Source organism: Varroa destructor, unplaced genomic scaffold, assembly GCF_002443255.2.
Source record: "Varroa destructor unplaced genomic scaffold, Vdes_3.0 BEIS01000002.1, whole genome shotgun sequence".
NCBI lineage: Eukaryota > Metazoa > Arthropoda > Arachnida > Mesostigmata > Varroidae > Varroa > Varroa destructor.
In genome coordinates, this window is record NW_019211455.1 from 15,733,226 (window position 1) to 15,746,775 (window position 13,550).

Consider the following 13,550-nt stretch of genomic DNA (forward strand, 5'->3'; position numbering starts at 1 on the left):
TTGTCGTTGAGGGGTCCCATGTTTTTGTCAGTTAGTGGCCACAGTCAATGAAGTGTGCCACTTCTACCGGAAGAAACAGCATAAGTATATGCGCGAAAATAGCACGAGGATGAGGCACAAATTGAAAGTAACAATGGTGTACTAGTTCTTTACAATCATTGAATTCAGTAGTAGTTTATAGTTTCGGGTTGGTCGATCTACGCGTGTATATCTGATGCGGGAGTATTTTGGCCGTGAGTGAACCGCTAGTAGCTAGCGGTGTAAGCTAGCATTACAGTTGATCTATACGATTATGGCTTTTTCTAAATGTTCTAGCAAAATATATTTAGAAGGACAAATTGCTCATTAGCCACAGTGCAGTATTTCGACAGTGAAACTTTAATTCATTATATTTTTCCGTCAGCCCGATATCATATATGTGATAAAAACAGAGATACTGCATTGAACATTTCATCTTAGTAACTGAATTGACATACATAAAAACTCACGCCGGTTGACGAATCGATTCAGCTAACACTTTGAGATGCTTGAATTCGATAACAGCACTACGACGCTCACGCCAAACAAGTAATAAATGCATTTGATATATTCTAGATTTCCATTATGGCGAGTAATCTGGCGAAAATGCGGCAAGCATGGTCATTGGAGAGCAACTGGGAGACAGAATGTTCCCAGAACCCCAGACTAGTTAAACCCCTGCTCAAAGCTCGAAGCCGCATCTACTACTTCGGCCGTTATTTCTTAGATATGACGACGCCTACCACTTCTGACTCATGCTCAGCAAACACAGTGGTAGTCTTTATTGGCTCACGTTGTGTCTACGCCGAAACATTCATCGGATACTGCTGCCGCAAATGGCCACCACCATTGTCTCTATGCGATACAATTCTATGCACGAGGGGATCCTTTTTGACGAGAGATACGCAGTGTGGCTAGAAATAGCGAAGCCCTATATATCTGTAATAACAGCTATTATGTGACATTGGTATTGACGTGCTTGTGGGCAAAACACCGCCAACGTTACCGGCACCACACGGTCGTGAGTACCATATATATATATATATACCTATGTGTATATAATATAGAGCATTTATGTATTTCCACTGGCTATTCCAAACCAAATCACCGCCTCATAACAGAGGTCAGCGTCTGCCCCTTTACGTTGACTGTTGCAGATGTAACTTGTCGTAGGAGACGTTTCACAAGACGTACAATAAACTGATTCTTATGAATTTTTGCTCGGAACATAGCCAAACCGTTTAGTAGAAAAGACACCTTACGTGTCCATGTTGAAGCCTCAAAATCACTGAATGTTGCCATTAATGGGAAGTTTACTATCTCCGTTAGACCGGTTGTAGCAATAACGGACGCGACAACCATTTAGTTCGATAAATTAATGCCACAGAGGCGCACGTGCGACAATAAAAGATCGTATCTGTTATAGTACGCTGTAGGTTCAACGTCTGCCAATGAATGCGGAACGAAGCTATGTATTAAATAAATGGAGACTAGTACACGAACCATACAAATTCAATCCATTTTATTATACGTGCCGTGATTATCTACAAGACCCATCTGATTGATAATCAACAATACGATGGTCTCGTTTCACTTTTGAGTAAAGCAAAAAAATTTAAACATGGATTTTGGTAGACAGCTCAGGTAAAACGGTGTGGTTTTTCCTCGGAGCTATCAATAGTAATATTAGTTTGAAATAATTCTCACGCTTTAACGAAAGAATCATTCGTTATTCACTTTGGTGAAGTAAAATAGGCCGCAAGCACAAGCACATAAGCGATTAAATATTGACGGTTTAAATTACAGCAGTCAAGAATTGCATTGCTTTTAGACGTTTCGTGGAAAAACATCAAAGGGCTTTTTCCCACTCCAAAAAAACGTTTCTTAAGGTGACGAAAAATTTTCGCCTCCTATTATTATTGCTATCTTTACTGAGTGAAATAAGATTTTCGGTGATCTTTCAAGTCTAGCTTAGTTACTTTCAAATATCCAAAAGACATTTTGGATCGAAAGTATACACTAAAGGCAGTTCGAACAGTAAGCTCACTGCAAGCTTCACTACTGTATTAAGCATTACCATTAATCATCCGCAGCCCAAAGGGCCTTTAGAAGCGCCAATTGACAGTCTATTTTTTAATAGGATTCCAATGGAGAGCTCCCCGTCAGGTAAAGACTAACGCGTTCTAATCTTTAGATGTGTCAATTTTCTAAGCCGTAAATCAATGCACTTACAATAGGCATAAAACTTTACGCATTAGACGTATCAATCATTAGCTTTTTTGATTGTCCAATTATACTTACTCTGGTAGAACTCTCTCGATTAACATTTTGTTGTAATAAGGCTACTTTTATTCTAATTACAGGGATTTGCTGGTATTAGGGGAATAATTCTATTATTATTAGTGTCGTTGTCACAACCATCCAAGTGTATACACAGTGTAAATTGGTCCGAGTGGTACGACGCAAACTCATTGTTTAAGCATAATGTTGCAGCAAATCCCGGCTTGCACTAATTCAGATGAGCCCCCTACGGTTCAAGTTACATACGGTGACGTTAAGGGTTTTGTGTTGGTGCCATCGGCATAGAGCACGCTGAATTTCTGTTTCGTCATTTAGAGATATCCCATCGGATGTTGTTAACACGATCGCTTAATAAAACTGTATATTCTATATACATGTAAATGACAGTAAAACAGGTTAATTTGCTTAATAGTTTGTGTGTCGTTTTCGTGGAAATGTCTCACTCCAGTAGCTCATCAGATACGCTTAAAATATTGTATTATAATGATGGAAGACATCACGTGTAACAGCAGTGGTTGGGACTATGATCAACGACGCAAGTTGCATTAGCATGGCGCAGTCTTGCGGCTGGAAACGCTGTGACACCTTCGCATTGGCAAACACGTCACGGAAATTCGTTTTCATTGAGAAAAGGCACCGCTGTCAAAAACGTCTCAGTGGAAACATCTGAAATATCTGAATTTACCTCCGCATATATTCCATATGAACTAGTATGTCGCCAGTAGAAACGGTTGGTGATCGAAGCTATGCTAAATGAAAGGGGCGCTGTGGAAGGATTTTTGTAAATGCAAACGTCAAGGCAGGCAAAACCACATGGACGATCGTAAAAAACGAACTCACTGGGGTGCGTGATATACATACGCCTCAAGGCATACATATAAGATGTGCGCTTGTTTTGTTTTTAATACCGCACTAGTTAAGTGTCTCAGGCATACCGGCAGTATCTAGCATTCAGCAATCAACAGATAGCGGCGCGATCCTAACAGTACACACCAGAGTAGAACTTCGTTGTTTCTTGGCTACCTGCTTTAGAAACTACTGAATCTTAGGTTTTCAATCCTTGACATTAAATGGCTTTTTTAACTTCATACCGTACAAGCAGTCCTCAGCGCTCAACTAATTCCAGGTGGTGGTCCAAATTAGTGGTTGGCAAGTTTGCTTGCAACAATTAGCCCCCCACAATCGAATAACCCGTTATCGGTTTGTTAATTACAGGTGGAAGATATCATACGGATCCGCCCACGCCTGGAGTTTTTAGAAAGATGCAAAATGGTTACTCTTATTTATTGAATCACTTTGCTTGAAATAGCTAGAATTTTGCCGCACCAGGGTTAGGGCTACTTTTACGCCAGTATCTCTAGGGAAAAGCGCTCGGGCGTCTACATGTATATGGAAGTTAATTTGCTCTATATAAAAACACATCTATGCGCATTAATTTGTAGCTAGAAAACTGTCAACAGATAGTGTATCAATTGAAAGAAAAACAGTGGACCTATTTCGCGCTCTCTCCTCGTTTTACATAACAGGAGCAAATGTGTACAGTTTCAGTCACAAAAAAAATTATATCGTATAGTTGCGTTCTATAATGTGTAGATTTATATCACTAGATTATTCTATTGAAACAGCATATTACAGATGCTGTTTTATTCGTACTAATTGTTTTCACTGTTAATTACCAATGAATCAGGACCAACAAACAGTGACACCGACGAAACCTCTAGCGAAGCAAGCGCCCACCGTTATATTGAACTAAGCAAAGCTAAGTAACAACGCTGCGTTTAGCAAAGCGCAATATGCCTTTCTGTTTCGCGTACAAGATTCATTTCCGCCAGCAATCATACGACTAGTATTGACCATTACTTGTAGCGGGCAATTGGGTCTGGGTCAGTCCTAATTAACACACGAGTTGTTACACATCGCCACACAAACATATCGTCTATGACAAACGCATTGCTGACGATAATGAGACCAAATGAGACTAACTTCGTATCGACGCGAGGCGACATTACCTAGTCGACAGATAGCGCCCCCACTACAAGAAGTAGAAGGGATGGGAACTGACCTCTGAGTCTGCTTCCAGTATCAACGATTCTATAACATCAGCCTCTTCAACGCATAATATGAACAATGATTTTGAACTGCTAATCAGTACTCTACACTTCAGAGTAAATATGAAGAAAACATGCATCATGTCTCAGGTGTGTGAAAAAACCTAAGCGTTTCGGATCTGCATAATAATATATATATCAAAATAGAAAGGAATAGACTTGGAAACAGTTTCATGATGTAATTATAGCGTAATACTTGCTCGAAAATGTTATAATTTTGCCAGGTCTAGCAGCGCGAAATACAATAAGAAACGTAAATAAATATAAATAAAATATGTTTTCTGTCCAGCATCAAATGTAACAGTTGTCATTGGCGGTGGTTCTTCGAATGGCACTACTACGTAGCTAGACAAAGCCCACTAGTATACTGATCGGGTAGTTTACGACATTTATAGGACATAATTACATAATAACTGCCGGCCCAGAAAAGCATTTCTTCTCTCATAGGACACAGATGCGAATTAGTTGCAGGCACAAAGTTGTAACCTATGTAATTTGTGAAGATTCAAATAGTGATGAGAACAGAGGATTATTTTTTTATGCATTATGCGAGTTCTATTAAATTTACTTGATTCTAAAAATGTTTCAGAGACCCAAAATTTTGCACAAAATTTGTACTTTATACGAAGTAACTGCCTGTTTCGGATGTTACACAAGCTTTCTAGGTAAAGTCGACGTGCCTGGTAAAATCTCGATCCCGGGAACACGCAACATGCAAGGCTTGCGGTTTGCGGCTGTGGAATAAGATCTAGCATATACTCGCTGTCTTTTAGACAGATCTACGTGTTTAGTCAATTTATTCTATTGAAATATCTGGCGATTCGAAAACACAAGAGGGTGATTTCACATAGATTGCTTAAATTAGAACTGCCGCGGATATTCGACACACAATCATCAACCATAACAGCTTATTCAAACTACACATATGTTATGTCGTCATAACAAGGAGCAGTGGTATGATTTTGACATCCTAGTATAATTGTCATACATAAGATGCCTAAATATTTCTTTTAAATGTTTCCGCTCGATCTTTGCGCACCCTGTAATCATGACGATATTGTACATATACGCATTTAACTTCACGCGACGACCGAAATACTCAAGAAAATGGCTCGCTCGTATGAGATGAAACCGAAGCTTAGAGGGTATAAAACAAATTTGCTTTGTTCTTCGAGAATACTTCTTTCACGTCACTGTATTATAATATCACATTAGCAGCAATTATATTATTCTCGCTATTTTGTTCGTCCGCTATCAACGCGTAATAAGTCGTACATAAAGCCTAATGTTATACTTTTACGCGGAATCGTTAGAAGCTCCCAAGGTCTTAAGCGCAGTATTTTTTTTACGGTCAAATTCAAATAATATCTCTCTCGTCTAGCAATTTCACCGTAGAACAGTGATTCCAGTGTCGGTTTAGAATCATTCAGACAGATGTTTGAAGCCTGAAATTCCATTCTAACGCTTGTTTGAAGTAAAGCCGATTTTAAAAATGAACATATTGGGGCAGACATGACGAAACTTCAAAGATAACTCATTATTTTCATCCTCTACGCATTTCTTTCGAATGTAACAAATTTTTTTCACTGTTTCATTAGTATCTAGTAAGATATATGATTTCCAATCAAACCTTACTCCATTCTTCATAAGGAGTAACTATTAGCCGTTTGTTGAAGAGCTATACTTGGATTGCTACATAAATGTAATCTCATTCTGTCTTCCAAGCACGTAAAACTCACTGCTAGCGTGCATGAACGATGAATTGCTTGACGAGCCACGTGTTAGCACTGTCATAGATTATTCCACCAAACCAGCAACTCAGTAAGTGGTTTCCGCTGCACCTGTACATCTGTGCCACCACCAAGCGTTGCCTTCGCTCCTGTGAAGGCCTGGTTCTCGTTTCGCGTCGTGTTAGAACATGGCACGAAACAAGTACCAGTTGACATGCTGACCCTCAGCACCTTTATGATCCGCACAGCCAAGAGCGGTGTGTTGCATGTCGTTCGCTCGTCATCACAGTAGCTCATCCAGCCTACATACAATCGAATCTTATCTCCCTTCATTTGCATGTACGCTAGTTCATCATTTTGCGTGCTTTGTTTTTATAACGTTCTACGTTTGACCACTTTACACGTCACGGCTCAGTGTTTGTCACCGATGCTCCAAAGCGTCTAGGTCCTTTGCATTAGTCACTAACTAACAAAGCTTCGTTGTTAGCTCGAACTCGAAAACAGAATCAAAGAGCGAGTGTCCAGAGACAGTCATCCTTTTCATTGTCTCCCTATCGTTTTTCTCTGCAGTACATAAACCGGATATCCGGATGAAAAGTTAGCAACGAGCACGACGACGTACTCATTCAACAACGACCTACATCCACATCATGCTTTGGTTTTTAAGGCTGCTAGTCGAACCAGCTGTCAAATACAATTTATTGGCCCAGTCCCTCTCTACCTTTTGCTTTTGCTCCTCCTCCTCTTGACAATACGTGTTGAACTTATCGCACGTAGATCCATACGTTAATAACTGCCCACATACATCGTCGCTTGAGTGAAAATGTACGTTTCGATGCTGCCGTATTACGTTTACAGAGAGCCAGAAGCGGCAGAAGTTACCGGTCGGCTGACGAACGCCAGGCGCTGGGTCTTACAACAGTGGTAACAGCAGCAGCAGTATTACCAAGAACAACCGCTACTGTAGCCACTGGGGCCGTAGAAGCAACAGCAGCAGAAAAATCGAGAAGAAAATGCGATTATTAGCGCATGTCCTGTCGGCTTTCTCGTTGCCACAGTGCTTAGCTGACCAGCTTTACGGATTAACAGCTAGCTGGTAGGCCGACCGTGTGTCCGCGCGAACGTCGTAGCTCTTGTCCACTAGACACCGTCATCAAGCGGCATCGACAGAATCAGACAAGCCTCATGTTGGTCATCGTGGAACCAATATGAGGATTGGCCATAGAACCCGGCAGTATTACGATATGGTGCGGCCGGCAACGACGCTGGCTGGAGATGATGATGGTCAGGGCAGCTGCCGGTCACCGTTGTATTCGCCGTATTAGTATATTGGTCGCATAAATTGGCCCTCATGGTCGATCGCTTTTCGGTCGCAAGCGACAATGCTAGTTTGCGCCTTCTGTTTATAGATACAGTTGCAACAGTCGACGAACTTCCCGCGAATTTCTTGTTTTTTTTTTTCTGTATCTTGCTTTTTCGCTGTGTGTAATTCACTTCATTGTTATCTGCCTGTCTAAAGAGGCACGAGGTTGTAACTGTTTTCGACACTCACAATTAGTGCATGAGATTGGACACGAAATATATATATATATATATATATATATATATATATATATATATATATATATTGGCCCAGCAGAATAATAATTTTTTTTATCTTCGATTTTGGCAAGAAAAAGATTTCGGTACCTAGTTGCTAATGAAGGCAGCATTACACAGCACTGTACGATACGGTACAGCATTAATTGCTGGTTCGGATGTTATTAGCTTGTCAGCTAGTCGCTAACTGATAATGTCATATAATAGATGGCAACAGTAAAAGTGTCGTGTATAACTCCTTATGCATGTAGAACATACATAATATAAGCTACTAATATATATATTATTTCATATAAATGATAAGGTGCGCAGAAAAGCTATACGCTATACAGAACGCTATACACGTTATACAGAAACTTCAAAATAAGTCACTTTATAAACTCAATTACAGCAAGTTTATAAGAATAATAATAATACAAATATTAGACGGGATTATTACTATAAAAGTATTTTTCTTGCCCAATCCAGTGTCGTGTTAATTGATTTTTATTAAACACATTTCATTGTGCTATATAAGGCAACGGGATGAACCGTTTTTAATTTTATGAGCTCTATGTCCGTTGACAGATTGCCAACAGGTGCTAAACCACATCCGACGTCGATTCTGATCTGTATCTTTAATCTTCTTAGATACCCTGCTAATCCTCATTGATTGCTCCACTGATATTGATATTGATATAAAGATGCTATCGCAGCTCAGCAACTTGGAGATAAGTCGGGCAAGCTCGCTAGTCCTTTTTATTGGCAATTCGTTCGAATGGATAGAATTAACAAAGTATTCTTATCAGTACTCTCAGTAGAACCTAGTTTAACCGCCGAACGGCGCGGGAACATTTCGCGGCTCCAAAAAATACACCAGGTAGATTTCAGAGTTTAGCAATTATGGCACCTGTATGATTTGACAAGCGCACCACACAGATATCAATTACTCGTTGAATAATTAAGCGACCTCCTTGTCGTTGAGAATAACAACTAGATTCTGCCGGAACCGAGTTTTTGGTGCAACGGCAAAAAAAACAATATTCCGCTCGGAGTTGTTCATAACTCCGAACGGAATATTGTTTTTGGTTCTAAGAACTTCGTCGAATTCTATTACCCCTTCTTTTAATGCTTCTTTGCTTGCTGGTTGCTTAGCGCCAACATCCACAAACGGCAGAATACCGTCCACCAGCTGTTGGAGACAACTGCGGGTCGAATTGGAAAAGAAAACACTTCTCTTAAAGTTGACAGCCTCTTGAATATGTTCAGATGGTAATGATTTGACTTTACACGGTACATGCATACATAAATACATGATTTGTAGAGAGACGCACGCGACGTCACTTCAGTTCTATATTTCATAACTATTATTATCAAAGCAGCTGCCTGTACTCCCACAACTACAACGAATCTAATACATTGACTGATATACCATCAAAACAGTTCTCGGTACAAGTTAATATAGCACTATACGTAGTTCTTGTTCAGCAAACGCTGGAAACGACTATCCTTAGTTTCTAGCGAGGGATAACACAAACACGTCACCTATATACAATGCGGAACCTAAAATTAGCAAAATGTCAATCACCCCACATCAATCACTCGATAACAGAACTATTTGGGTATATTCGAATGCTGGTATAATTAAAAAAAGACAACAGATTTTTCTGTCTTTCTGTTTTTCGCCTCGTCAAGAATGTAATCGGTCACCGTTTGGGCATTTTGCGGTACAGCCGTTACGCGCTATAGTTACCTGTAGTTTCGGAAAAGGCAGTTGCCGAAGACATGTCAGAGCTATATTGAAATTCGCTGTACAACTCTGTGTGCCTGTTTGGGTGAATGTCATTATGTTGTCATTTCGAACTATATGACCATCAACCCGCAATTCATTCATAAAATTCGTTTATTAATACTATGATCACCGTACAGTCATTGTATCATGCCAATTATAAAAAAATGCGTCGATGCAATATACTGCCTAATTTTCGCTCTCGTTGTTGAAATGCAGCAGTCTAGTAGTACTTGCAAAAAAATTGTCTCAACCATTTGATTTCAAAAGTTGGACCAGTTTTTGCCGCCTTTTTATGCTAAATCCTCAGGCCAGTGTCTAACTATATTTTTTATTAACTACGAGACCTCAAGCACTTGAGCAAGTCTGCATACATGTACGATACTTACCACGTAATTTAGGACGTCACACTGGTTTCGAAGTGCCTGATTTTCCTCAGTAGTTAATAGGCGGCAGCCGGGAAAGTGGTCGTTCAATGGTTTTACTCGTCGGCCACCTTCGCCACCTCCCGTGGCCGGATGTGATGGCATGGGCTGATCGTGCTGGCCCAGTCCAACGGATGGATGTGATCCCGATGTAGTCGTCATGTCTAGAAGCATGTTTCAGGCTAGTTTTATGCCGCTGCGCCTGCGACTGTAACAGCGGTGCGTCACCACCCAACGTCAGGTGGGAGCAGGGCTGCGTGCGCAGGTGATGCTTTGTTCAAGGGGTCCCAGGAGATTTACTACTACATTCAAAGAGACAATGTATTGCTTAGTCCGCCGCAGTAGCTGGTAAACCTTATCAACTGATACTCGTTTCTACTGGCACTTGTTTAGATGCCCCTGTTCGTCGGTTTGGCTCGGATCGTTGATGGAAACTTACCCACATTAGCAGAATTCACTCAATTACGCACACTACTACGTCTCCTCTATGGTTAATCAATGCTTATAAATGATCCTATAGCAGCTTTTCGTTTACTGTCGCCTCTTACTTATTTACAGTAGGCTAATCAGTTGCCTGTTAGCGGCATGTACAACACCTCTCTGAAGTGGTATATGATAAAGTAGAACACGCAATGGTAGCTCGAGCCACCAGTGGTAACACGAGCACTACGACAACGACCTACAAATACAAGTAGACAGGCGCTTCTGCCACGACCATATCGCTTATGATCCTGCGTTGCTTCAGACTGCGTATCGATTTTGAGATTTTGATTATGTGAGAAAGATCAAGTTGGGCCTTTAGATTTCTCCTTTTCCTTTTGCGACAGGAAAAATAATCCTCGATAGTGGTGCAGTATTTGGGGTCGAACCTTCTCGCCGCTGGTACCGCCGTTACTATTACGCGGTTACTATTACAATACGCGGCCTCAGCAGTCGCGATGATATCAAACTCAAACGAAAAGAGGCGTATTTGTATTAACCTGTACACACATTATGACCACGACACAAACAACTAAAGGAAATGCTCCTCACTAAATAATTTTTTATCCAACGATTTCGTCCGTCCTATTAGTAGTCGACCTTTGCTTGCTCACTCTGTGTGTGGCCGTTTTCTCTCGTTCTGTTGCTTTGTCTGAGGCGTTTTCGTAACGTTTTACTGATACTGGCTTGATTCTTCAATAATGCGGTTACAACAAACGTTGCCGCTTCCAGTATTAATGCCGCTCTTAGCGCATTTGTTAATCGTTTGAAATTTTACTACTGCTGCCGTTACACGACATTAACGGGAGTAACAGCGATGACAGAAGAGGCGAGAGCAGCGTCAAATTGATGCGTATGTTGAGCGTACTCCTGTGGAATTATCGCCAGCTGGTAGAGGTCTAGTTATAGTTGTTCGAGTCACACTGTCCACATCGCTCAATGGCGAAACGTTACTGTCCTGGCAGAAGCAGCATTTGGGCGACCGGCAATATACTACTTTATACATACTATTTAGTTAGGCCACATGATGATGATCAGTAGGAGTGGATATACATGTATCTACGGCCAGTAAACCTTATAAACGATTGGAACGACCGCGTTATTCACTGAATCTCAGTAGAGAGACTGAAAATGACGGTGATGTCTTTTCTCGTCGCAAATTCGAACTTAAGTCATTACGTGATACATTATTGCGGACAAACTCGTGCGGGTGTTTGTCGGTCACTTCTCGACGACAGATGGACCAGCTAAGAGGTGCCAGCATCGACCGCCAAACGGTGAAGCAGCAGCATTATTTGCTGTCCACTGTTGATGTTATTCCAGCAGTACATCCGCGTCGACGCTTGTTTACTGCCGTCGTCAAAAAGAACTGCCTCGAACTCTTCTGCCACCTCCTCTCAATCAAATCAGTCGAACACTTATCACTCGAATAGTATGCCAGGTTACGTTAGCTATTTAGTATTATCGGTACCCGTTTCATACCATCACCAAATGTGCACTAACACTTCACGATCGCCAATGTGATGGTGGGGCACTTTTCGACAGCAGTAATGAAACGTAACGACACAGTATGGCGACGGTCTTCCTTTTCTTCCACGGCGGCGATTCACACTCGCTGACTGCGAGGGCTGCCAATACTATTACAGTTGCGGCAACAGCGAGAACAATAACAACTACCAAAAGCTTTCCTGCATCCGAAAGCTAGTTACCCGCTACCGAGAGCTTTGGCGGTAGCCCCAGTGGTTAAGGGAAACTGGCGAGTAACAACATTTGGCGATGAATCTCAGCTAGATGATCGAGAGGGACACTTACGCAGTAGAGATCTTCCCAGTACGGCAGTAGCGCCCTAGCTTACTTGCGAACTCCTGCACGTCCACCAGCATCAACACGACTTCCCTTCTGTCTGATCGTTCGTTATTAACGAATCAAATTCGTCGGGAAAAGCTGACACAGTGCCGATAACGCAGACGTGATACGGCCTTTGCGTCCAAATAGTGCCACAACCGTACCACGGTGTTGGGAAAGGGTAAATGGAGCGTGAGGATTTCAGTTAATGTCATTGGGAATCAATGGCCAAGCTTTGGAATTCTAGCGGCCTACAAGTTTTAGGTTGTAACTCTTGCTTGATCTGGCTTTTTTAATTTCTACTAGAGTTATAAGATGCGAGCATTTGAGCTCGTAGCCAAGAATTTATTGCCAATGTCAAGTTTATGGGTAGGATAAATGCCCTGCTCAATTTTGAGCTCCTTATAGCCTTACTATTAATTAAAAAAAATAACATACATTTTTTGTTCTGAGACGGGAGGTTATATGAAAGTTTAGAGGTTAAGAACTTACGTGATATGTAAAGATCCATTGGATTTACGTTTCTTTTAGCGATTAGTAACGAGCCTGCATATTGTGACCTATAACTAAGTACATTAATAAATTATTACAAGGAAAATAGAGGTGAAATTAGCGAATATGGGTCTATAACCTCTCTTTCTCCAAGTATTTGTACATTGCTGTCTATAACTGTGCTTCGATGAACTGTAATAAAACCGATAGCAAAAGCGATGGCGACTTCGTGGCACAGCTTCGTAGACCGTGTCAGTGTTTCAATCGGTACAAGGTCCAGCCTGAATGCAAGGCACTGGCATACTCTCTTGTTGCGGTTAATTGCCGGAAGGAATTTTTTCTTTAAAATGTCATGATGTTCTGGAAGAACGGTTTCTTTAACATGTCAGAATAAGATTCACGCATACCTTTCATGCGTCTGTCATTAATTTACTTGAACAACGGATTACAATCATTGACATAAGAAAAACAAGGTCGTAGAAATACGTTGTTTTTCGCATTAGAAGGGCTTTAGTTAAAACCAATAACACGGTATTATAATTTAAATCTGCCACAATATAAGTTTTGGATTGCGGTTGCTAGTTTATTATCTCAGGCTGCGCTAAATAATACATCATCAACTTTGGCCTTCATTCTTATCGACCTCAATTTTACCAGATATAATTCCTCAGATAGTCAAGCCAATACCGGCGTTTACTAGTTAAAACTACATTTCGCACGAAAGTCATTGCACTGTGGATCTATAGGGATATATCTTTAGTATATTCATTCGGTTTGTGATCAT

General features: G+C 41.0%; 1 protein-coding gene across 3 annotated transcripts in view; it reads right to left on the reverse strand.

Annotated features, from left to right (window-relative positions):
* The window catches only part of LOC111244476 (uncharacterized), a 38,959-nt gene extending 26,565 nt beyond the window's left edge, over positions 1-12,394 (reverse strand). Inside the window, exons 1-2 of one of the 3 annotated variants that reach the window (XM_022791660.2) lie at positions 12,242-12,393; positions 9,914-10,251 (exon numbers count right to left, since the gene is read on the reverse strand). In XM_022791660.2, the coding sequence (XP_022647395.1) occupies positions 9,914-10,123 (210 nt within the window). In that variant the 5' untranslated portion in view covers positions 10,124-10,251; positions 12,242-12,393. Of the gene's footprint in view, positions 1-9,913 lie in introns of all 3 variants that reach the window. The other 2 variants (XM_086980697.1, XM_086980698.1) reach the window with 2 other exon arrangements.
* Positions 12,395-13,550: the final 1,156 nt, after the last annotated feature.